At 46.8% G+C, this 26865-nt stretch overlaps 1 protein-coding gene across 1 annotated transcript in view; it reads left to right on the plus strand.

Moving 5' to 3' along the window:
* GPSM1 (G protein signaling modulator 1) overlaps positions 1–26865 on the plus strand; it is a 209702-nt gene that overhangs the window by 93606 nt on the left and 89231 nt on the right. The window contains exons 4-5 of the mRNA XM_088479542.1: positions 14831–14901; positions 17234–17398. Coding sequence (XP_088335668.1) covers positions 14831–14901; positions 17234–17398 — 236 coding nt within the window. The remainder of the gene's footprint in view (positions 1–14830; positions 14902–17233; positions 17399–26865) is intronic.

Here is a 26865-nt window from a genome sequence, read left to right on the forward strand (position 1 = left end):
TAATCAGGTCATTGACCAAATAAGAGGACAGGTACTCACGGGGCAGATAACAGGAGACTGGGGTTCTCGTCCCGTAGGTCATTGCGCTGTATGTGGCCCTATCCTGACTGCAGCTGGGAATGCATTGGTCAGGGAGGGAAATCATGTCCGCAGGGGGCTCAGAGCAGTGTCGGTTTGGGCATGAGGTAAATAAGTATTATGGCTATTTATTTGTACAGAAAGTAACATGTATGTAGTGGAACATCATGGATAGTACATGTAATCCCTGTCTTAGGCTTTCCCATGTAAAAGCTCTGTAACAAAACATACAATGGATCAGGGGATATCGTGGTGCTGTGCACAGACCATTAGGCGTGAAATTCCTGCCAGCTGTTTTGGTTCTATGTTGAGCTAATGTACAGATGGGCACCTCATGGTGGCAGCCATATTTGTCCTGGCCCTCCAGCAATACGTTACATAAAGGGTATATTGTGGGTGTTCTTAGGGGCATATTTGCTTTCATGGAAATAAAATCTTCATTCACTGACTAAAGCAAAGTAAGAATGGTCAGGAAATGTGAAATCTGCGTTTTATATATTCTGGTCCTGACCTTGGCTTGTTCCTGACCCGTCTCTGTCTCCTCCCTGATACTGCGTTTGATATTCCGGTCCTGACCTTGGCTAGTTTCTGACAACTGTGATCATCAGTTGTCAGAAACTAGCGCTATGCCTGTGATCATCAGTTGTCAGAAACTAGCGCTATACCTGTGATCATCAGTTGTCAGAAACTAGCGCTATACCTGTGATCATCAGTTGTCAGAAACTAGCGCTATACCTATGATTATCAGCTGCCAGAAACTAGCGCTATACCTGTTATCAGCTGCCAGAAACTAGCGCTATACCTGTGATCATCAGTTGTCAGAAACTAGCGCTATACCTGTGATCATCAGTTGTCAGAAACTAGCGCTAGACCTATGATCATCAGCTACCAGGAACTCAGCTGCCCAGAGGCAGGAACTAGTTCTATACATGTGATCATCAGTGCCAGGAGCTAGCTCTATATCTGTGATAGCCAGCTGCCCAGAGCCAGGAACTAGTTCTATACATGTGATCAGCAGTGCCAGGAGCTAGCTCTATATCTGTGATAGCCAGCTGCCCAGAACCAGGAACTAGTTCTATACATGTGATCAGCAGTGCCAGGAGCTAGCTCTATATCTGTGGTAGCCAGCTGCCCAGAGGCAGGAACTAGTTCTATACATGTGATCAGCAGTGCCAGGAGCTAGCTCTATATCTGTGGTAGCCAGCTGCCCAGAGGCAGGAACTAGTTCTATACATGTGATCAGCAGTGCCAGGAGCTAGCTCTATATCTGTGATAGCCAGCTGCCCAGAGCCAGGAACTAGTTCTATACATGTGATCATCAGTGCCAGGAGCTAGCTCTATATCTGTGATAGCCAGCTGCCCAGAGGCAGGAACTAGTTCTATACATGTGATCAGCAGTGCCAGGAGCTAGCTCTATATCTGTGATAGCCAGCTGCCCAGAAGCCAGGAACTAGTTCTATACATGTGATCAGCAGTGCCAGGAGCTAGCTCTATATCTGTGATAGCCAGCTGCCCAGAAGCCAGGAACTAGTTCTATACATGTGATCAGCAGTGCCAGGTGCTAGCTCTATATCTGTGATAGCCAGCTGCCCAGAGCCAGGAACTAGTTCTATACATGTGATCATCAGTGCCAGGAGCTAGCTCTATATCTGTGATGGCCAGCTGCCCAGAGGCAGGAACTAGTTCTATACATGTGATCAGCAGTGCCAGGAGCTAGCTCTATATCTGTGATAGCCAGCTGCCCAGAGGCAGGAACTAGTTCTATACATGTGATCAGCAGTGCCAGGAGCTAGCTCTATATCTGTGATAGCCAGCTGCCCAGAGGCAGGAACTAGTTCTATACATGTGATCAGCAGTCCCAGGAGCTAGCTCTATATCTGTGATAGCCAGCTGCCCAGAGGCAGGAACTAGTTCTATACATGTGATCAGCAGTCCCTGGAGCTAGCTCTATATCTGTGATAGCCAGCTGCCCAGAGCCAGGAACTAGTTCTATACATGTGATCATCAGTGCCAGGAGCTAGCTCTTTATCTGTGATAGCCAGCTGCCCAGAGGCAGGAACTAGTTCTATACATGTGATCAGCAGTGCCAGGAGCTATCTCTATATCTGTGATAGCCAGCTGCCCAGAGCCAGGAACTAGTTCTATACATGTAATCATCAGTGCCAGGAGCTAGCTCTATATCTGTGATAGCCAGCTGCCCAGAGCCAGGAACTAGTTCTATACATGTAATCATCAGTGCCAGGAGCTAGCTCTATATCTGTGATAGCCAGCTGCCCAGAAGCAGGAACTAGTTCTATACATGTGATCAGCAGTGCCAGGAGCTAGCTCTATATCTGTGATAGCCAGCTGCCCAGAGGCAGGAACTAGTTCTATACATGTGATCAGCAGTCCCAGGAGCTAGCTCTATATCTGTGATAGCCAGCTGCCCAGAAGCCAGGAACTAGTTCTATACATGTGATCAGCAGTGCCAGGAGCTAGCTCTATATCTGTGATAGCCAGCTGCCCAGAGCCAGGAACTAGTTCTATACATGTGATCAGCAGTCCCAGGAGCTAGCTCTATATCTGTGATAGCCAGCTGCCCAGAGGCAGGAACTAGTTCTATACATGTGATCAGCAGTGCCAGGAGCTAGCTCTATATCTGTGATAGCCAGCTGCCCAGAGGCAGGAACTAGTTCTATACATGTGATCAGCAGTGCCAGGAGCTAGCTCTATATCTGTGATAGCCAGCTGCCCAGAGGCAGGAACTAGTTCTATACATGTGATCATCAGCAGTGCCAGGAGCTAGCTCTATATCTGTGATAGCCAGCTGCCCAGAGGCAGGAACTAGTTCTATACATGTCATCAGCAGTGCCAGGAGCTAGCTCTATATCTGTGATAGCCAGCTGTCCAGAAGCAGGAACTAGTTCTATACATGTCATCAGCAGTGCCAGGAGCTAGCTCTATATCTGTGATAGCCAGCTGCCCAGAGGCAGGAACTAGTTCTATACATGTGATCAGCAGTGCCAGGAGCTAGCTCTATATCTGTGATAGCCAGCTGCCCAGAGGCAGGAACTAGTTCTATACATGTGATCAGCAGTCCCAGGAGCTAGCTCTATATCTGTGATAGCCAGCTGCCCAGAAGCCAGGAACTAGTTCTATACATGTGATCAGCAGTCCCAGGAGCTAGCTCTATATCTGTGATAGACAGCTGCCCAGAGCCAGGAACTAGTTCTATACATGTGATCATCAGTGCCAGGAGCTAGCTCTATATCTGTGATAGACAGCTGCCCAGAGCCAGGAACTAGTTCTATACATGTAATCATCAGTGCCAGGAGCTAGCTCTATATCTGTGATAGCCAGCTGCCCAGAAGCAGGAACTAGTTCTATACATGTGATCAGCAGTGCCAGGAGCTAGCTCTATATCTGTGACAGCCAGCTGCCCAGAGCCAGGAACTAGTTCTATACATGTGATCAGCAGTGCCAGGAGCTAGCTCTATATCTGTGACAGCCAGCTGCCCAGAGGCAGGAACTAGTTCTATACATGTGATCATCAGTGCCAGGAGCTAGCTCTATATCTGTGATAGCCAGCTGCCCAGAGCCAGGAACTAGTTCTATACATGTGATCATCAGTGCCAGGAGCTAGCTCTATATCTGTGATAGCCAGCTGCCCAGAGGCAGGAACTAGTTCTATACATGTGATCAGCAGTGCCAGGAGCTAGCTCTATATCTGTGATAGCCAGCTGCCCAGAGGCAGGAACTAGTTCTATACATGTGATCAGCAGTGCCAGGAGCTAGCTCTTTATCTGTGATAGCCAGCTGCCCAGAAGCAGGAACTAGTTCTATACATGTGATCAGCAGTGCCAGGAGCTAGCTCTATATCTGTGATAGCCAGCTGCCCAGAAGCCAGGAACTAGTTCTATACATGTGATCAGCAGTGCCAGGAGCTAGCTCTATATCTGTGATAGCCAGCTGCCCAGAGGCAGGAACTAGTTCTATACATGTGATCAGCAGTGCCAGGAGCTAGCTCTATATCTGTGATAGCCAGCTGCCCAGAGCCAGGAACTAGTTCTATACATGTGATCAGCAGTGCCAGGAGCTAGCTCTATATCTGTGATAGCCAGCTGCCCAGAGCCAGGAACTAGTTCTATACATGTCATCAGCAGTGCCAGGAGCTAGCTCTATATCTGTGAGAGCCAGCTGCCCAGAGCCAGGAACTAGTTCTATACATGTCATCAGCAGTGCCAGGAGCTAGCTCTATATCTGTGATAGCCAGCTGCCCAGAGGCAGGAACTAGTTCTATACATGTGATCAGCAGTGCCAGGAGCTAGCTCTATATCTGTGATAGCCAGCTGCCCAGAGCCAGGAACTAGTTCTATACATGTGATCAGCAGTCCCAGGAGCTAGCTCTATATCTGTGATAGCCAGCTGCCCAGAAGCCAGGAACTAGTTCTATTCATGTGATCAGCAGTGCCAGGAGCTAGCTCTATATCTGTGATAGCCAGCTGCCCAGAAGCCAGGAACTAGTTCTATACATGTGATCAGCAGTGCCAGGAGCTAGCTCTATATCTGTGATAGCCAGCTGCCCAGAGGCAGGAACTAGTTCTATACATGTGATCAGCAGTGCCAGGAGCTAGCTCTATATCTGTGATAGCCAGCTGCCCAGAAGCCAGGAACTAGTTCTATACATGTGATCAGCAGTCCCAGGAGCTAGCTCTATATCTGTGATAGCCAGCTGCCCAGAGGCAGGAACTAGTTCTATACATGTGATCAGCAGTGCCAGGAGCTAGCTCTATATCTGTGATAGCCAGCTGCCCAGAGGCAGGAACTAGTTCTATACATGTGATCAGCAGTGCCAGGAGCTAGCTCTATATCTGTGATAGCCAGCTGCCCAGAGGCAGGAACTAGTTCTATACATGTCATCAGCAGTGCCAGGAGCTAGCTCTATATCTGTGATAGCCAGCTGCCCAGAGGCAGGAACTAGTTCTATACATGTCATCAGCAGTGCCAGGAGCTAGCTCTATATCTGTGATAGCCAGCTGTCCAGAAGCAGGAACTAGTTCTATACATGTCATCATCAGTGCCAGGAGCTAGCTCTATATCTGTGATAGCCAGCTGCCCAGAGGCAGGAACTAGTTCTATACATGTGATCAGCAGTGCCAGGAGCTAGCTCTATATCTGTGATAGCCAGCTGCCCAGAGGCAGGAACTAGTTCTATACATGTGATCAGCAGTCCCAGGAGCTAGCTCTATATCTGTGATAGCCAGCTGCCCAGAAGCCAGGAACTAGTTCTATACATGTGATCAGCAGTCCCAGGAGCTAGCTCTATATCTGTGATAGCCAGCTGCCCAGAGCCAGGAACTAGTTCTATACATGTGATCATCAGTGCCAGGAGCTAGCTCTATATCTGTGATAGCCAGCTGCCCAGAGCCAGGAACTAGTTCTATACATGTAATCATCAGTGCCAGGAGCTAGCTCTATATCTGTGATAGCCAGCTGCCCAGAAGCAGGAACTAGTTCTATACATGTGATCAGCAGTGCCAGGAGCTAGCTCTATATCTGTGACAGCCAGCTGCCCAGAGCCAGGAACTAGTTCTATACATGTGATCATCAGTGCCAGGAGCTAGCTCTATATCTGTGACAGCCAGCTGCCCAGAGGCAGGAACTAGTTCTATACATGTGATCATCAGTGCCAGGAGCTAGCTCTATATCTGTGATAGCCAGCTGCCCAGAGCCAGGAACTAGTTCTATACATGTGATCATCAGTGCCAGGAGCTAGCTCTATATCTGTGATAGCCAGCTGCCCAGAGGCAGGAACTAGTTCTATACATGTGATCAGCAGTGCCAGGAGCTAGCTCTATATCTGTGATAGCCAGCTGACCAGAGGCAGGAACTAGTTCTATACATGTGATCAGCAGTGCCAGGAGCTAGCTCTTTATCTGTGATAGCCAGCTGCCCAGAAGCAGGAACTAGTTCTATACATGTGATCAGCAGTGCCAGGAGCTAGCTCTATATCTGTGATAGCCAGCTGCCCAGAGGCAGGAACTAGTTCTATACATGTGATCAGCAGTGCCAGGAGCTAGCTCTATATCTGTGATAGCCAGCTGCCCAGAAGCCAGGAACTAGTTCTCAGGAGTCACATTCTCCCAAGTAGGAAGCAGACACCAGTGCTTCCAGATTTTTGTAATGGTAGCCATCTATAAATCTGCCCCAAGTATTGGCTTTTACAATGAACATCTTGGGGAAAAAAAAAATCAGTTTTCTGTTAAAAAGGTACAAAAATTTTTTTAAAATGAATTCTGAAAGACAATTATTGCATTGGGGACTGACAAAATTTTCAGTGCCATAAGGAAGGTCCTATACCCAAAACCACACCTAGGCATCCTGGGTACATAGGCCACAGCCAGGGTTACCAGCTCCCATACAGGTCTCTTGGTGTTTGCTGCGCATTGCCAGTGCATTTGAATTTAAACCGTCCAGTGAATGCTGAATCCGCTCCAATAATTCTCATATGAAGCACAAAAAAACAAGCTCCTCGCATCCGGAAACCAGAGCGTCCTAACTGGGCTACACCTTTATATGTAACCTCTGCTCAGGATCCGGCACACCATCCCAGAAACGTCTCCTGGAATCCTGGCCAGTTATTCCACGGTCGCAGTAAACTTCACGGACAGAGAGAGCATTTACAAGTACCCCTGAGGATTCCTGTTAGCCTGCTCTCAGCTTGGCAGTAGCAGCAATACATCATACTGTAAGGGAGGGGATGGATCGCAAAGTATCTGAGACGGAATTTAGGTTCAGAAGCATCTGAGAACTGTAAGGGGAACGGGTACTGCGGAAACCTACCACCATATTAAGCAGACACTACGGGCAGCCCGAGCTATACTGGGCCAAGCTCACAGCACAATTGACATGGATTTAGATGAATAAAAGTGGTGAGTATTTAAATGGAGACCAGGTATTGTTACGTGGTTACACTCTCATCCATCGGTAACTGGTTGTTTCACCCCTGCGGATCGCCTTCAGACTGAGTCATGTGATGCTGCCGGGGGTTACACTTCATTACCGAGTGCAGTACGGAGGCGATACAAGAACATAAGTTATAAAAATGCTGAAATGTATTTTGTCTTTTATATATGTATATATATGACCTGGTATGTTCCGTATGAATAGTGTACATTGTAGATGATGGTGATAAATATAAGTTTAGTTGGGTAATGAAATGTATATATGTCTGTTGTACAGATGGGACGCAGAGTGGGGGCACATGTTTGTGTCCTTACAGAAGTAGTAGGTAATAAAACCCATTATAAGATGGGATATGACCTGTGCTCTGCCTCTCTCTGCATTAAATCACCCATGATTATAGAATAAGAGGATGAAGGGCCTAAGACGTAGGGGCACAGGATGCTTATACAGGTTGAGTCTCCCATAACCAAAATGCTTGGGACCAGGGGTATTTTGGATAACGGAATATTCCGTATTTTGGAATAATTGTATATAATAATGAAATGTCTTAGGAATAGGTCCCAAATCTAAACACAAAATGCATTTAGGTGTAATATACACCATATACACACAGCCTATAGGTCATTTCATACTTTATTTTTAATAATTTTGTGCCTTAAACAAAGTTTGTGTACATTGAACCATCAGAAAGCAAAGGTGTCACTATCTCAGTCATGCTATAAATATTCCGTATTTCGGAGACTCATCCTGTAATGGGCAGGCTACCGGCCGGATACTGACGGACAGTGTATATATTCTGCGGCTTTCCTTTCTGGCATATCCGGTTATAACTGTTTTATCTATGTACAGTAACTGCAAATAACATTATGTTCCCTAATAACAGAAGATTATCTAAAATCTCGTGATAGTGGACTTTTGTGGGAGAATGACATTTTCCCCGGGTGTGATTGATATAATATGATAATATAATGTGATTACGGCGGCTTGTCATGTGACTGCGTTGTGTCACTGCAGTGTAGAGTCTAGCTGATTTATTATACTGTATCTCCTAAGGTCTGGCGTTTGGCGGGATCCCAGGTCCCCATGCTTTCCCGAGAATTGAGGACAGCAGAGTACGCTCCATTTTCAGATATAAACGCCGCCGTCTTGGACTGACACGCTGGGGTCCAGTCTTGTTGCCGGGCACCTGGGGATGCACAACTCTGAGAGAGCTAAAACCATACAGCGGCCTCCTTCAGTATTAGCTGCCCTGTGTGAGCACATAGCGCCCCCATCAGGCTGGGGCAGAGCAGCAATATTTCTGCAATTCAGTGGGAAGAGTGGGGATTAGAGACAGTGAGAGACTGCTGGTAATGTGGAATCACGTTATGACACTAAGGAGACCATTTATGTGTATCTTATTCCCCGAAAACACCCATTTTCGGGGGTTAAAAGCAAATATTTAGTACCCCCCGAATGTATGACCGATCTCTCCGATACCTGCTGCAATCCCTCCGTCCCCCCATAGGTTTCTGTGGGTAATGCGATGCTGCCGTATTTACCAACTTAGCCTGATGTGGACTACACATGGCATAACTAGCTGGGAGCGCGTTCCATGAGAACCTTCCACTGGCAAAGACGCATGCGTGGACTGTAGACCGCGCTTGCGCTGGAGTCCCGTCACAGGAGTGAAGAGATCGCTGGTGTGGTCACTTCACTCCCAGCACATCCTTGCGGAGCAGCTGGTGGGGGGTTTGCCATGCGCGGGGGGAGAGTACTGCAGCAGGCATGGAGTCCTGAGACTGCCTGATGCTGAATGGGGCCCTACAACATGCGTCTCTGATCTGAGGAGCGATGCCGCCGAACAGCACTGAGGATCACAACCAAAGGTAAGTAATGGAGGGGGCAAAGGGAGGGAGACAGAGGGGGCAAAGGGAGGGAGACAGAGGGGGCAGTGGGTAAGAATAGTACACTTTTCTAAAATAGGGTATATAAATATGATTGCCTTAAACATCTGGAATATTAAGCAATAATTAGCATATTCATTACAATGGGGTTAAGGTACCTGTATTTTAATTAGGGATGTGTGCCGACCCCCGTGTTTTGGATCTGTATCTCATTGTGTTTTGGATCTGGATTTGGTTTTGACAAAACCACCTCTTGCGTGTTTTGGTTTTGGATCTGTATTTTTTCTAAAAAATAATATCATAAAAACAGCTAAAATCACATAATTTGGGCTTTTTTTGTTCCTACAGTATTATTAACCTCAATAACATTCATTTCCAGTCGATTTTGACCACCTCACAGCTCACAATATTGATTTCATCTAGTTTAGGCCAAAAAGTTGCATCCAGCTAGCTAGCTGGCTGACTAAGTTAAGCGACAGCTGTGGGCGGCACTAACGTGTGGCACTTCGGCTTCCAACATAGCACAGAGTGGCATTGCAGTGACAGACAGGATGGCACAGAGTGGCATTTGCAGTGAAACATAGAATGTGACGGCAGATAAGAACCACTTGGCCCATCTAGTCTGCCCCATTTTTAAACATATTGTTACCTCAACCCATATTGATCCTTACTTCTCCTGAAGTATATCCTTATGTCTATCCCATGCATGTATACATTGCTCTACTGTCTTATCCTCTACCAGCTCTGATGGGGGCTATTCCACTCATCCACTACCCTCTCTGTGACGTCATTCTTCCTTACATTTCCCCTGAGCCTCCCTCCCCCCAGTGTCAGTACATGTCCTCGTGTCCTAGTACATCTCTTCCTATGGGGAATGTCTCCTTCCTTTACCTTGTTATTTGAACGTCTCTATCATGTACCCCCTTCCCCTTCTCTGCTCCAAACTATACATATAAGATCATTTAGTCTTTCCTGGTACGTTTTGTGGTGTAGACCTTGCACCATTTTAGTCGCCCTTCTTTGTACAGTCTCTAATGTATTAATATCCTTCTGAAGATATGGCCTCCAGAAGGATATTACTGAACAAAGTATTGGAGATGAGGACGTACCAATGACCTATACAGTGGTATTCTCACTTCTTTCTTTCTGCTACTGATTCCTCTCCCTATGTACCAAGCATCTGACTTTCCTTCCTCATTGCTTTGTTACAATGTTTGCTTGCCTTTATGTCACCTGAAATAGTGACTCCTAGATCCCTTTCCTCCTCAGTAGTTACCTGTATAGTGCCATTAATACTATATTTAGCCTTTATGTCACCTGAGATAGTGACTCCTAGATCCCTTTCCTCTTCAGTACTTTCCAGTATAGTGCCATTAATACTATATTTAGCCTTTATGTCACCTGAAATAGAGACCCCTAGATCCCTTTCCTCTTCAGTACTTTCCAGTATAGTGCCATTAATACTATATTTAGCCTTTATGTCACCTGAAATAGAGACTCCTAGATCCCTTTCCTCCTCAGTAGTTACCAGTATAGTGCCATTAATACTATATTTAGCCTTTATGTCACCTGAGATAGTGACTCCTAGATCCCTTTCCTCCTCAGTACTTTCCAGTATAGTGCCATTAATACTATATTTAGCCTTTATGTCACCTGAAATAGTGACTCCTAGATCCCTTTCCTCTTCAGTACTTTCCAGTATAGTGCCATTAATACTATATTTAGCCTTTATGTCACCTGAAATAGTGACTCCTAGATCCCTTTCCTCCTCAGTACTTTCCAGTATAGTGCCATTAATACTATATTTAGCCTTTGTCACCTGAAATAGTGACTCCTAGATCCCTTTCCTCCTCAGTAGTTTCCAGTGTAGAGCCATTAATACTATATTTAGCCTTTATGTCACCTGAAATAGTGACTCCTAGATCCCTTTCCTCCTCAGTAGTTTCCAGTATAGTGCCATTAATACTATATTTAGCCTTTATGTCACCTGAGATAGTGACTCCTAGATCCCTTTCCTCCTCAGTAGTTTCCAGTATAGTGCCATTAATACTATATTTAGCCTTTATGTCACCTGAAATAGTGACTCCTAGATCCCTTTCCTCAGTAGTTACCAGTATAGTGCCATTAATACTATATTTAGCCTATATGTCACCTGAAATAGTGACTCCTAGATCCCTTTCCTCCTCAGTAGTTACCAGTATAGTGCCATTAATACTATATTTAGCCTTTATGTCACCTGAAATAGTGACTACTAGATCCCTTTTCTCCTCAGTACTTACCAGTATAGTGCCATTAATACTATATTTAGCCTTTATGTCACCTGAGATAGTGACTCCTAGATCCCTTTCCTCCTTAGTAGTTTCCAGTATAGTGCTATTAATACTATATTTAGCCTTTATGTCACCTAAGATAGTGACTCCTAGATCCCTTTCCTCCTCAGTACTTTCCAGTATAGTGCCATTAATACTATATTTAGTCTTTATGTCACCTGAGATAGTGACTCCTAGATCCCTTTCCTCCTCAGTAGTTACCAGTATAGTGCCATTAATACTATATTTAGCCTTTATGTCACCTGAGATAGTGACTCCTAGATCCCTTTCCTCTTCAGTACTTTCCAGTATAGTGCCATTACTTCTATATTTAGCCTTTATGTCACCTGAGATAGTGACTCCTAGATCCCTTTCCTCTTCAGTAGTTTCCAGTATAGTGCCATTAATACTATATTTAGCCTATGTGACCTGAGATAGTGACTCCTAGATCCCTTTCCTCCTCAGTAGTTTCCACCAGTATAGTGCCATTAATACTATATTTAGCCTTTATGTCACCTGAGATAGTGACTCCTAGATCCCTTTCCTCAGTAGTTACCAGTATAGTGCCATTAATATTATATTTAGCCTTTATGTCACCTGAGATAGTGACTCCTAGGTCCCTTTCCTCTTCAGTACTTTCCAGTATAGTGCCATTAATACTATATTTAGCCTTTGTCACCTGAGATAGTGACTCCTAGATCCCTTTCCTCTTCAGTACTTTCCAGTATAGTGCCATTAATACTATATTTAGCCTTTATGTCACCTGAAATAGAGACTCCTAGATCCCTTTCCTCCTCAGTAGTTACCAGTATAGTGCCATTAATACTATATTTAGCCTTTTGATTTTTGAGACCCAAGTGCATGATTTTGCATTTTTTGGCATTAAACTGTAGTTGCCACGTTCTTGACCATTCCTGTAGTCTACCTACATCATCAATCATTTGTTTTACCCCTCCTGGTGTGTCTACCCTGTTGCATACTGCAAAAAGGCATAGTTTCCCTTCAATACCATTTGCAATGTCACAAATAAAGATAGTAAAAAGCACTGGTCCCAGTACAGGTCCCTCAGGTTTTCCACTGGTAACATTTCCCTCCTGAGACTGCACTCCATATACTACAACTCTCTGTTTCCTATCCTGCAGCCATGATCTTATCCATTCAGCTATCTTTGTACCCAATCCCATGCTTTCCAGTTCATTTAACAGCCTGTGATTTGGAACAGTGTCAGAAGCCTTACTAAAGTCTAGATAAGCTATATTTATGCCCCCGCCCCTTCCCCTTATCTATTTCCTTTGACACCCAATCAAAAAAGTCAATAAGATTTGTTTGACATGATCTCCCCCCAGTAAATCCATGCTGTTATACAGGATGGCAGTTTAATAAACTATATGACCCCCAGGAAGTTTAAAAACCAAGAATGACTTCCTTAACTAGGTCAGAGGCCCGAGGGAGTTGGAATATGTTTATGGACTGAAGACAGGGAAAGGATGGTAGGATTGGTTAGTTTTTAATTTATTTATTTTAGTGTTTTGATTCTTAAAAAAAATTATGAGGGACGATCAATCTAAGATCAAGTTCTTCAGTTCCTAAAATACATCTTTCAGTTTTAGACATCTAATAGAAATGAGGTGGCCTTGCTTGTGGAGGTGCTGCTAGAACATACTGTAAACAGACATTTACTTTGTGCTGAGGGAGGTTGTTTAGGGATAATGGGACCAAGACTTGCTGTTGTTTACATCAGAGGAAAGCAGCCTGTAGTTCTCCGGCTGAACTACAACTCCCAGCATCTGTGATGTTTGCTGGGCCTACTGGAAGTTATTTGTGAACAACAGGTGGCGTGCCTCAGGTTACCTCAGCCAGCTTTACGCACTGTATGTACCATGTAAATATGTATGTATGTGACCAATATACACAACTAATTTTTGTATTAAACGTATTTGCACTTTATTGCACACATCCTGGCAGGTAGATGCTCTGTGCTGCTGCTGCTCATATTTGCCCACCCCATCAACTTGCAGGTTCAGGATTGTCTTTAAAAAAAAATGAAAGGGTCATGCAGGAGATGCTGTCTGTGACCATTACAATTTCTGGACATTCATAAACCATAACATTAAATGTCAGGCAGCAATGTCCCAACCAGCACATAATGCAAAGGAAAGAGGTGCAAGATGGAATCGTCCTTGGGTCCTCCAACCCACCCTTATGTTGTATATATGTAACAGGACATTCACAGTGTAACAAACCAATCACTTCAGCGACAGGGATTGCCACTTGTGGCTGAAATGATTGGTTTGTTTGGGCCCCCACAAAACAAGCTGCCAATGCGCAGTGGACATTGGTGGCACTGATCCCATAAACAAACTGGCTTTACAATACATTAGAGGTAGTCATCGTCATCCCCATCAGTGTGTGCATCCTCCTCTTCTCCACACAATATTAATTCGTCCCCGCTGGAATCCACCATTACAGACGCTTCTGTAGTTTTTTTTTTTTACTTAAGTGCTGGTAAAGGTCTTCCTCGTGGAATTTGTCATTCATTTTGATGAACATCACCTTTTCCATATTCTGGGAAAGTAACCCCCTACACCGATCACTGAAAGAGTTTTCAGCGCAGCCGGGAACCTTGTCAGACTACACACTGGAGGGTGGGCAACTTAAGTACAGCAAAGCCAGTTTGTGTAAGGGCCTCCAAATTGCCTCTTTATCCTGCCAGTAGTGAAACAGACTGTCTGACATGTACAGTATTTGTAACATGCGTATTATGATGTAACGTGTACAGTATTTGTAACATGCGTATTATGATGTAACGTGTACAGTATTTGTAACATGCGTATTATGATGTAACATGTACAGTATTTGTAACATGCGTATTATGATGTAACATGTACAGTATTTGTACCATGTGTATTATGATGTAACATGTACCGTATTTGTACCATGCGTATTATGATATAACGTGTACAGTATTTGTACCATGCGTATTATGATGTAACATGTACCGTATTTGTACCATGCGTATTATGATGTAACGTGTACAGTATTGGCGTCACTTGCGTATAATGATATAACGTGTACAGTATTGGCGTCACTTGCGTATTATGATGTAACGTGTACAGTAGTATTGGCGTCACTTACGTATAATGATGTAACGTGTACAGTAGTATTGGCGTCACTTGCGTATAATGATGTAACGTGTACAGTAGTATTGGCGTCACTTGCGTATTATGATGTAACGTGTACAGTATTGGTGTCACTTGCGTATAATGATGTAACGTGTACAGTATTTAACATACTGTGGGAAAGGGGTCGGAGGTGCTGTGATACGGCTGGAAACCTTGTACAATGACCTAGCTCAGACCTGCGATTAGGTGTTACTGTGGTATTATAGCATCATTTATTTTAGCAATAACATTGGGATGAGTTTTTGATTCTAAATTGTATGTTTGTTTTATGCCCCATGAGATAGCTGTCTGAGTCTTTCTTTCCTGATTATATACAATAAATGAGTTCAGTCTGCTGTCTGCTAATAGTTTTGTTAGACCAACATCCAGATACCTCATGTCAGTGCCTCATGCTTACCTCAGCCTCTTAATGTGATTGTTTCTCTTGTAGGAGCCAGACCCAAGAGGCTGCATCGGACCAGCATGGACAGCTTAGACTTAATCAAGTTTCCTTCAGAAAAGGTGAGAAATAAAGGACCGTGTAAAACAAGGGTTAAGTCACATGACCTCTGTGGCCACAGGAATACCACCGCCTAACCACGCATTCTTATAGCGCCACAGGAATACCACCGCCTAACCACGCATTCTTATAGCGCCACAGGAATACCACCGCCTAACCACTCATTCTTATAGCGCCACAGGAATACCACCGCCTAACCACTCATTCTTATAGCGCCACAGGAATACCACCGCCTAACCACTCATTCTTATAGCGCCACAGGAATACCACCGCCTAACCACGCATTCTTATAGCGCCACATGAATACCACCGCCTAACCACTCAGTCTTATAGCGCCACAGGAATACCACCGCCTAACCACTCATTCTTATAGCACACTCACACTTACACATTGTGGGAACAGACTGATGAAACCTGGAGATCAGGGTTCTCCTCCTCTGTATGAATAATCTGCAAGCTTTGCGTGTTATCCATACCCATAATATATGAATAATCTGCAAGCTTTGCGTGTTATCCATACCCATGATATATGAATACTCTGCAAGCTTTGCGTGTTATCCATGCCCATAATATATGAATAATCTGCAAGCTTTGCGTGTTATCCATACCCATAATATATGAATAACCTGCAAGCTTTGCGTGTTATCCATGCCCATAATATATGAATAATCTGCAAGCTTTGCGTGTTATCCATACCCATAATATATGAATAACCTGCAAGCTTTGCGTGTTATCCATGCCCATAATATATGAATAACCTGCAAGCTTGGCGTGTTATCCATGCCTATAATATCTGAATAATCTGCAAGCTTTGCGTGTTATCCATGCCCATAATATATGAATAATCTGCAAGCTTTGCGTGTTATCCATGCCCATGATATATGAATAATCTGCAAGCTTTGCGTGTTATCCATGCCCATAATATTTGAATATTATGATAGTGTTATATGATATTGTGCCTGTATTATATGATATAATAGTGTGCATTCTAGCACCCTCACCTGTCACACCCCGTGCAGTTCCAGTACGGCGCCTGAGTGGCCAGGCTGGGTCTCCCAGTACGGCGCCTGAGTGGCCAGGCTGGGTCTCCCAGTACGGCGCCTGAGTGGCCAGGCTGGGTCTCCCAGTACGGCGCCTGAGTGGCCAGGCTGGGTCTCCCAGTACGGCGCCTGAGTGGCCAGGCTGGGTCTCCCAGTACGGCGCCTGAGTGGCCAGGCTGGGTCTCCCAGTACGGCGCCTGAGTGGCCAGGCTGGGTCTCCCAGTACGGCGCCTGAGTGGCCAGGCTGGGTCTCCCAGTACGGCGCCTGAGTGGCCAGGCTGGGTCTCCCAGTACGGCTGGGTCTCCCAGTACGGCGCCTGAGTGGCCAGGCTGGGTCTCCCAGTACGGCGCCTGAGTGGCCAGGCTGGGTCTCCCAGTACGGCGCCTGAGTGTCCAGGCTGGGTCTCCCAGTACATCATCTGAGTGTCCAGGCTGGGTCTCCCAGTACGGCGCCTGAGTGTCCAGGCTGGGTCTCCCAGTACGGCGCCTGAGTGTCCAGGCTGGGTCTCCCAGTACGGCGCCTGAGTGTCCAGGCTGGGTCTCCCAGTACGGCGCCTGAGTGTCCAGGCTGGGTCTCCCAGTACGGCGCCTGAGTGTCCAGACTGGGTCTCCCAGTACGGCGCCTGAGTGGCCAGGCTGGGTCTCCCAGTACGGCGCCTGAGTGGCCAGGCTGGGTCTCCCAGTACGGCGCCTGAGTGGCCAGGCTGGGTCTCCCAGTACGGCGCCTGAGTGGCCAGGCTGGGTCTCCCAGTACGGCGCCTGAGTGGCCAGGCTGGGTCTCCCAGTACGGCGCCTGAGTGGCCAGGCTGGGTCTCCCAGTACGGCGCCTGAGTGGCCAGGCTGGGTCTCCCAGTACGGCGCCTGAGTGGCCAGGCTGGGTCTCCCAGTACGGCGCCTGAGTGGCCAGGCTGGGTCTCCCAGTACGGCGCCTGAGTGGCCAGGCTGGGTCTCCCAGTACGGCGCCTGAGTGGCCAGGCTGGGTCTCCCAGTACATCTTCTGAGTGGCCAGGCTGGGTCTCCCAGTACGGCGCCTGAGTGGCCAGGCTGGGTCTCCCAGTACGGCGCCTGAGTGGCCAGGCTGGGTCTCCCAGTACGGCGCCTGAGTGGCCAGGCTGGGTCTCCCAGTACGGCGTCTGAGTGGCCAGGCTGGGTCTCCCAGTGACCATCTGTCAGTCTGACCTCACTGCTTGCAGATCCCGCTGTAAACCATGTTATTGTAGATTGCATTGCGTGGCCAGATGAAAGTGAGCAGGGTTAGCAATTGATAATGTTCTGCATTTATTGTCCTTCTTAGACCCGGAATGGAGACAGTCACCACACGCCGGACATAAGGAAGGATTTTACTGCCAACGCTATGAGAAGCGGGAGATACAGAGAGCATCACTTCCCTGCAGACACAAGAACGCAGAACATTGGCCCGGTGCACACTATGGATGTCAGGGTCCAAATGCCTCATCTGGTAAGGAACAAAGCGATCCGCTCAGATCATGTGATAGACAATAATCAATTATGTACTGTACATCATCATCTCAGAGGACATCTCTTATGTTACTGTTATTACCAAAATGTATAAAAAATTATATATATATATCTTGAATGTTTTCATTATCAAATATAGCTAGAGTATAATCCATTGTGTTATCTGGATCTGCCGTCCCCAGCTAGCACCCCTTTCTGATAGGCTGGAACAGTCACCTGCAATACAAATTTGCTTATAATATCCTACGGAGTTACGTTTATTGGAATGTAATGACAGGTGGTGTGACCTCTGACCCCTCCCACCAGTGACAGTGATGTCACTATCAGAAAGTTCCGACACAGAACACATCTACACTAATGTTACTTCCCCATACTTACTCATCACATCCCACCTCATGGTGACATCACCGACACCTGATACTCACCCAGTAACATCACAGCATTACCCACAGCCAGACATGTATAACAGTATAGAGGAGAGGGAAAAGGCACACAGGGGGCACAGGTCACATACAGTACAGAGAGTGCCGGCATAACACACATCTACAGTCTCCTCACACTTCTGTTATTTCCCCATACTTACTCATCACATCCCACCTCATGGTGACATCACAGACACCCCTGATACTCACCCAGTAACATCACAGCATTACCCACAGCCAGACATGTATAACAGTATTATGTATCCTGCTTACTGATGGGCTGTGACATGCTGGTCATATTGTGTGTATCCTGCTTACTGATGGGGTGTGACGTGCTGGTCATATTGTGTATATCCTGCTTACTGATGGGGTGTGACGTGCTGGTCATATTGTGTGTGTCCTGCTTACTGATGGGGTGTGATGTGCTGATCATATTGTGTGTATCCTGACTACTGATGGGGTGTGATGTGCTGGTCATATTGTGGGTATCCTGCTTATTGATGGGGTGTGACGTGCTGGTCATATTGTGTGTATCCTGCTTACTGATGGGGTGTGACGTGCTGGTCATATTGTGGGTATCCTGCTTACTGATGGGGTGTGATGTGCTGGTCATATTGTGGGTATCCTGCTTACTGATGGGGTGTGATGTGCTGATCATATTGTGTGTATGGTGCTTACTGATGGGGTGTGACGTGCTGGTCATATTGTGTGTATCTTGCTTACTGATGGGGTGTGATGTGCTGGTCATATTGTGGGTATCCTCCTTACTGATGGGGTGTGACGTGCTGATCATATTGTGGGTATCCTGCTTACTGATGGGGTATGACGTGCTGGTCATATTGTGTGTATCCTGCTTACTGATTGGGTGTGATGTGCTGGTCATATTGTGGGTATCCTGTTTACTGATGGGGTATGACGTGCTGGTCATATTGTGTGTATCCTGCTTACTGATTGGGTGTGATGTGCTGGTCATATTGTGGGTCTCCTGCTTACTGATGGGGTGTGATGTGCTGGTCATATTGTGGGTATCCTGCTTACTGATTGGGTGTGATGTGCTGGTCATATTGTGTGTATCCTGCTTACTGATGGGGTGTGATGTGCTGGTCATATTGTGTGTATCCTGCTTACTGATGGGGTGTGATGTGCTGGTCATATTGTGGGTATCCTGCTTACTGATGGGGTGTGACGTGCTGGTCATATTGTGTGTATCCTGCTTACTGATGGGGTGTGACGTGCTGGTCATATTGTGTGTGTCCTGCTTACTGATGGGGTGTGACGTGCTGGTCATATTGTGGGTATCCTGCTTACTGATGGGTTGTGACGTGCTGGTCATATTGTGGGTATCCTGCTTACTGATGGGGTGTGATGTGCTGGTCATATTGTGGGTATCCTGCTTAATGATGGGGTGTGATGTGCTGGCCATATTGTGGGTGTCCTGCTTAATGATGGGGTGTCATGTGCTGGTCATATTGTGGGTATCCTCCTTACTGATGGGGTGTGACGTGCTGATCATATTGTGGGTATCCTGTTTACTGATGGGGTATGACGTGCTGGTCATATTGTGTGTATCCTGCTTACTGATTGGGTGTGATGTGCTGGTCATATTGTGGGTCTCCTGCTTACTGATGGGGTGTGATGTGCTGGTCATATTGTGGGTATCCTGCTTACTGATGGGGTGTGATGTGCTGGTCATATTGTGTGTATCCTGCTTACTGATGGGGTGTGTATCCTGCTTACTGATGGGGTGTGATGTGCTGGTCATATTGTGTGTATGCTGCTTACTGATGTGGTGTGATGTGCTGGTCATATTGTGGGTATCCTCCTTACTGATGGGTTGTGATGTGCTGGTCATATTGTGTGTATCCTGCTTACTGATGGGGTGTGACGTGCTGGTCATATTGTGGGTATCCTGCTTACTGATGGGGTGTGATGTGCTGGTCATATTGTGTGTATCCTGCTTACTGATGGGGTGTGATGTGCTGGTCATATTGTGGGTATCCTGCTTACTGATTGGGTGTGATGTGCTGGTCATATTGTGGGTCTCCTGCTTACTGATGGGGTGTGATGTGCTGGTCATATTGTGGGTATCCTGCTTACTGATGGGGTGTGATGTGCTGGTCATATTGTGTGTATCCTGCTTACTGATGGGGTGTGTATCCTGCTTACTGATGGGGTGTGATGTGCTGGTCATATTGTGTGTATGCTGCTTACTGATGTGGTGTGATGTGCTGGTCATATTGTGGGTATCCTCCTTACTGATGGGTTGTGATGTGCTGGTCATATTGTGTGTATCCTGCTTACTGATGGGGTGTGATGTGCTGGTCATATTGTGGGTATCCTGCTTACTGATGGGGTGTGATGTGCTGGTCATATTGTGTGTATCCTGCTTACTGATGGGGTGTGATGTGCTGGTCATATTGTGGGTATCCTGCTTACTGATTGGGTGTGATGTGCTGGTCATATTGTGGGTATCCTGCTTACTGATGGGGTGTGATGTGCTGGTCATATTGTGTGTATCCTGCTTACTGATGGGGCGTGACGTGCTGGTCATATTGTGTGTGTCCTGCTTACTGATGGGGTGTGACGTGCTGGTCATATTGTGTGTGTCCTGCTTACTGATGGGGTGTGACGTGCTGGTCATATTGTGTGTGTCCTGCTTACTGATGGGGTGTGACGTGCTGGTCATATTGTGGGTATCCTGCTTACTGATGGGTTGTGACGTGCTGGTCATATTGTGGGTATCCTGCTTACTGATGGGGTGTGATGTGCTGGTCATATTGTGGGTATCCTGCTTACTGATGGGTTGTGACGTGCTGGTCATATTGTGGGTATCCTGCTTACTGATGGGGTGTGATGTGCTGGTCATATTGTGGGTATCCTGCTTACTGATGGGGTGTGATGTGCTGGTTATATTGTGTGTGTCCTGCTTACTGATGGGGTGTGATGTGCTGGTCATATTGTGTGTGTCCTGCTTACTGATGGGGTGTGATGTGCTGGTCATATTGTGGGTATCCTGTTTACTGATGGGGTATGACGTGCTGGTCATATTGTGTGTATCCTGCTTACTGATTGGGTGTGATGTGCTGGTCATATTGTGGGTCTCCTGCTTACTGATGGGGTGTGATGTGCTGGTCATATTGTGGGTATCCTGCTTACTGATTGGGTGTGATGTGCTGGTCATATTGTGTGTATCCTGCTTACTGATGGGGTGTGTATCCTGCTTACTGATGGGGTGTGATGTGCTGGTCATATTGTGTGTATGCTGCTTACTGATGTGGTGTGATGTGCTGGTCATATTGTGGGTATCCTCCTTACTGATGGGTTGTGATGTGCTGGTCATATTGTGTGTATCCTGCTTACTGATGGGGTGTGACGTGCTGGTCATATTGTGGGTATCCTGCTTACTGATGGGTTGTGACGTGCTGGTCATATTGTGGGTATCCTGCTTACTGATGGGGTGTGATGTGCTGGTCATATTGTGGGTATCCTGCTTAATGATGGGGTGTGATGTGCTGGTCATATTGTGGGTGTCCTGCTTACTGATGGGGTGTGATGTGCTGGTCATATTGTGGGTATCCTGCTTACTGATTGGGTGTGATGTGCTGGTCATATTGTGGGTATCCTGCTTACTGATGGGGTGTGATGTGCTGGTCATATTGTGGGTATCCTGCTTACTGATGGGGCGTGACGTGCTGGTCATATTGTGTGTGTCCTGCTTACTGATGGGGTGTGACGTGCTGGTCATATTGTGTGTGTCCTGCTTACTGATGGGGTGTGACGTGCTGGTCATATTGTGTGTGTCCTGCTTACTGATGGGGTGTGACGTGCTGGTCATATTGTGGGTATCCTGCTTACTGATGGGTTGTGACGTGCTGGTCATATTGTGGGTATCCTGCTTACTGATGGGGTGTGATGTGCTGGTCATATTGTGGGTATCCTGCTTACTGATGGGTTGTGACGTGCTGGTCATATTGTGGGTATCCTGCTTACTGATGGGGTGTGATGTGCTGGTCATATTGTGGGTATCCTGCTTACTGATGAGGTGTGATGTGCTGGTTATATTGTGTGTGTCCTGCTTACTGATGGGGTGTGATGTGCTGGTCATATTGTGTGTGTCCTGCTTACTGATGGGGTGTAATGTGCTGGTCATATTGTGGGTATCCTCCTTACTGATGGGGTGTGACGTGCTGATCATATTGTGGGTATCCTGTTTACTGATGGGGTATGACGTGCTGGTCATATTGTGTGTATCCTGCTTACTGATTGGGTGTGACGTGCTGGTCATATTGTGGGTATCCTGCTTACTGATGGGTTGTGACGTGCTGGTCATATTGTGGGTATCCTGCTTACTGATGGGGTGTGATGTGCTGGTCATATTGTGGGTATCCTGCTTACTGATGGGTTGTGACGTGCTGGTCATATTGTGGGTATCCTGCTTACTGATGGGGTGTGATGTGCTGGTCATATTGTGGGTATCCTGCTTACTGATGGGGTGTGATGTGCTGGTTATATTGTGTGTGTCCTGCTTACTGATGGGGTGTGATGTGCTGGTCATATTGTGTGTGTCCTGCTTACTGATGGGGTGTGATGTGCTGGTCATATTGTGGGTATCCTGTTTACTGATGGGGTATGACGTGCTGGTCATATTGTGTGTATCCTGCTTACTGATTGGGTGTGATGTGCTGGTCATATTGTGGGTCTCCTGCTTACGGATGGGGTGTGATGTGCTGGTCATATTGTGGGTATCCTGCTTACTGATTGGGTGTGATGTGCTGGTCATATTGTGTGTATCCTGCTTACTGATGGGGTGTGTATCCTGCTTACTGATGGGGTGTGATGTGCTGATCATATTGTGGGTATCCTGTTTACTGATGGGGTATGACGTGCTGGTCATATTGTGTGTATCCTGCTTACTGATTGGGTGTGATGTGCTGGTCATATTGTGGGTCTCCTGCTTACTGATGGGGTGTGATGTGCTGGTCATATTGTGGGTATCCTGCTTACTGATTGGGTGTGATGTGCTGGTCATATTGTGTGTATCCTGCTTACTGATGGGGTGTGTATCCTGCTTACTGATGGGGTGTGATGTGCTGGTCATATTGTGTGTATGCTGCTTACTGATGGGGTGTGACGTGCTGGTCATATTGTGTGTGTCCTGCTTACTGATGGGGTGTGACGTGCTGGTCATATTGTGTGTGTCCTGCTTACTGATGGGGTGTGACGTGCTGGTCATATTGTGGGTATCCTGCTTACTGATGGGGTATGATGTGCTGGTCATATTGTGGGTATCCTCCTTACTGATGGGGTGTGACGTGCTGATCATATTGTGGGTATCCTGCTTACTGATGGGGTATGACGTGCTGGTCATATTGTGTGTATCCTGCTTACTGATTGGGTGTGATGTGCTGGTCATATTGTGGGTCTCCTGCTTACTGATGGGGTGTGATGTGCTGGTCATATTGTGGGTATCCTGCTTACTGATTGGGTGTGATGTGCTGGTCATATTGTGTGTATCCTGCTTACTGATGGGGTGTGTATCCTGCTTACTGATGGGGTGTGATGTGCTGGTCATATTGTGTGTATGCTGCTTACTGATGTGGTGTGATGTGCTGGTCATATTGTGGGTATCCTCCTTACTGATGGGTTGTGATGTGCTGGTCATATTGTGTGTATCCTGCTTACTGATGGGGTGTGACGTGCTGGTCATATTGTGGGTATCCTGCTTACTGATGGGTTGTGACGTGCTGGTCATATTGTGGGTATCCTGCTTACTGATGGGGTGTGATGTGCTGGTCATATTGTGGGTATCCTGCTTAATGATGGGGTGTGATGTGCTGGTCATATTGTGGGTGTCCTGCTTACTGATGGGGTGTGATGTGCTGGTCATATTGTGGGTATCCTGCTTACTGATTGGGTGTGATGTGCTGGTCATATTGTGGGTATCCTGCTTACTGATGGGGTGTGATGTGCTGGTCATATTGTGGGTATCCTGCTTACTGATGGGGCGTGACGTGCTGGTCATATTGTGTGTGTCCTGCTTACTGATGGGGTGTGACGTGCTGGTCATATTGTGTGTGTCCTGCTTACTGATGGGGTGTGACGTGCTGGTCATATTGTGTGTGTCCTGCTTACTGATGGGGTGTGACGTGCTGGTCATATTGTGGGTATCCTGCTTACTGATGGGTTGTGACGTGCTGGTCATATTGTGGGTATCCTGCTTACTGATGGGGTGTGATGTGCTGGTCATATTGTGGGTATCCTGCTTACTGATGGGTTGTGACGTGCTGGTCATATTGTGGGTATCCTGCTTACTGATGGGGTGTGATGTGCTGGTCATATTGTGGGTATCCTGCTTACTGATGGGGTGTGATGTGCTGGTTATATTGTGTGTGTCCTGCTTACTGATGGGGTGTGATGTGCTGGTCATATTGTGTGTGTCCTGCTTACTGATGGGGTGTAATGTGCTGGTCATATTGTGGGTATCCTCCTTACTGATGGGGTGTGACGTGCTGATCATATTGTGGGTATCCTGTTTACTGATGGGGTATGACGTGCTGGTCATATTGTGTGTATCCTGCTTACTGATTGGGTGTGATGTGCTGGTCATATTGTGGGTCTCCTGCTTACTGATGGGGTGTGATGTGCTGGTCATATTGTGGGTATCCTGCTTACTGATTGGGTGTGATGTGCTGGTCATATTGTGTGTATCCTGCTTACTGATGGGGTGTGTATCCTGCTTACTGATGGGGTGTGATGTGCTGGTCATATTGTGTGTATGCTGCTTACTGATGTGGTGTGATGTGCTGGTCATATTGTGGGTATCCTCCTTACTGATGGGTTGTGATGTGCTGGTCATATTGTGTGTATCCTGCTTACTGATGGGGTGTGACGTGCTGGTCATATTGTGGGTATCCTGCTTACTGATGGGGTGTGATGTGCTGGTCATATTGTGTGTATCCTGCTTACTGATGGGGTGTGATGTGCTGGTCATATTGTGGGTATCCTGCTTACTGATGGGGTGTGACGTGCTGGTCATATTGTGTGTATCCTGCTTACTGATGGGGTGTGACGTGCTGGTCATATTGTGTGTGTCCTGCTTACTGATGGGGTGTGACGTGCTGGTCATATTGTGGGTATCCTGCTTACTGATGGGGTATGACGTGCTGGTCATATTGTGTGTATCCTGCTTACTGATTGGGTGTGATGTGCTGGTCATATTGTGGGTCTCCTGCTTACTGATGGGGTGTGATGTGCTGGTCATATTGTGGGTATCCTGCTTACTGATTGGGTGTGATGTGCTGGTCATATTGTGTGTATCCTGCTTACTGATGGGGTGTGTATCCTGCTTACTGATGGGGTGTGATGTGCTGGTCATATTGTGTGTATGCTGCTTACTGATGTGGTGTGATGTGCTGGTCATATTGTGGGTATCCTCCTTACTGATGGGTTGTGATGTGCTGGTCATATTGTGTGTATCCTGCTTACTGATGGGGTGTGACGTGCTGGTCATATTGTGGGTATCCTGCTTACTGATGGGTTGTGACGTGCTGGTCATATTGTGGGTATCCTGCTTACTGATGGGGTGTGATGTGCTGGTCATATTGTGGGTATCCTGCTTAATGATGGGGTGTGATGTGCTGGTCATATTGTGGGTGTCCTGCTTACTGATGGGGTGTGATGTGCTGGTCATATTGTGGGTATCCTGCTTACTGATTGGGTGTGATGTGCTGGTCATATTGTGGGTATCCTGCTTACTGATGGGGTGTGATGTGCTGGTCATATTGTGGGTATCCTGCTTACTGATGGGGCGTGACGTGCTGGTCATATTGTGTGTGTCCTGCTTACTGATGGGGTGTGACGTGCTGGTCATATTGTGTGTGTCCTGCTTACTGATGGGGTGTGACGTGCTGGTCATATTGTGTGTGTCCTGCTTACTGATGGGGTGTGACGTGCTGGTCATATTGTGGGTATCCTGCTTACTGATGGGTTGTGACGTGCTGGTCATATTGTGGGTATCCTGCTTACTGATGGGGTGTGATGTGCTGGTCATATTGTGGGTATACTGCTTACTGATGGGTTGTGACGTGCTGGTCATATTGTGGGTATCCTGCTTACTGATGGGGTGTGATGTGCTGGTCATATTGTGGGTATCCTGCTTACTGATGGGGTGTGATGTGCTGGTTATATTGTGTGTGTCCTGCTTACTGATGGGGTGTGATGTGCTGGTCATATTGTGTGTGTCCTGCTTACTGATGGGGTGTAATGTGCTGCTCATATTGTGGGTATCCTCCTTACTGATGGGGTGTGACGTGCTGATCATATTGTGGGTATCCTGTTTACTGATGGGGTATGACGTGCTGGTCATATTGTGTGTATCCTGCTTACTGATTGGGTGTGATGTGCTGGTCATATTGTGGGTCTCCTGCTTACTGATGGGGTGTGATGTGCTGGTCATATTGTGGGTATCCTGCTTACTGATTGGGTGTGATGTGCTGGTCATATTGTTTGTATCCTGCTTACTGATGGGGTGTGTATCCTGCTTACTGATGGGGTGTGATGTGCTGGTCATATTGTGTGTATGCTGCTTACTGATGTGGTGTGATGTGCTGGTCATATTGTGGGTATCCTCCTTACTGATGGGTTGTGATGTGCTGGTCATATTGTGTGTATCCTGCTTACTGATGGGGTGTGACGTGCTGGTCATATTGTGGGTATCCTGCTTACTGATGGGGTGTGATGTGCTGGTCATATTGTGTGTATCCTGCTTACTGATGGGGTGTGATGTGCTGGTCATATTGTGGGTATCCTGCTTACTGATGGGGTGTGACGTGCTGGTCATATTGTGTGTATCCTGCTTACTGATGGGGTGTGACGTGCTGGTCATATTGTGTGTGTCCTGCTTACTGATGGGGTGTGACGTGCTGGTCATATTGTGGGTATCCTGCTTACTGATGGGGTATGATGTGCTGGTCATATTGTGGGTATCCTCCTTACTGATGGGGTGTGACGTGCTGATCATATTGTG

This window comes from Taudactylus pleione, unplaced genomic scaffold, assembly GCF_031769625.1.
Source record: "Taudactylus pleione unplaced genomic scaffold, aTauple2 ptg000240l, whole genome shotgun sequence".
Taxonomy (NCBI): Eukaryota; Metazoa; Chordata; class Amphibia; order Anura; family Myobatrachidae; genus Taudactylus; species Taudactylus pleione.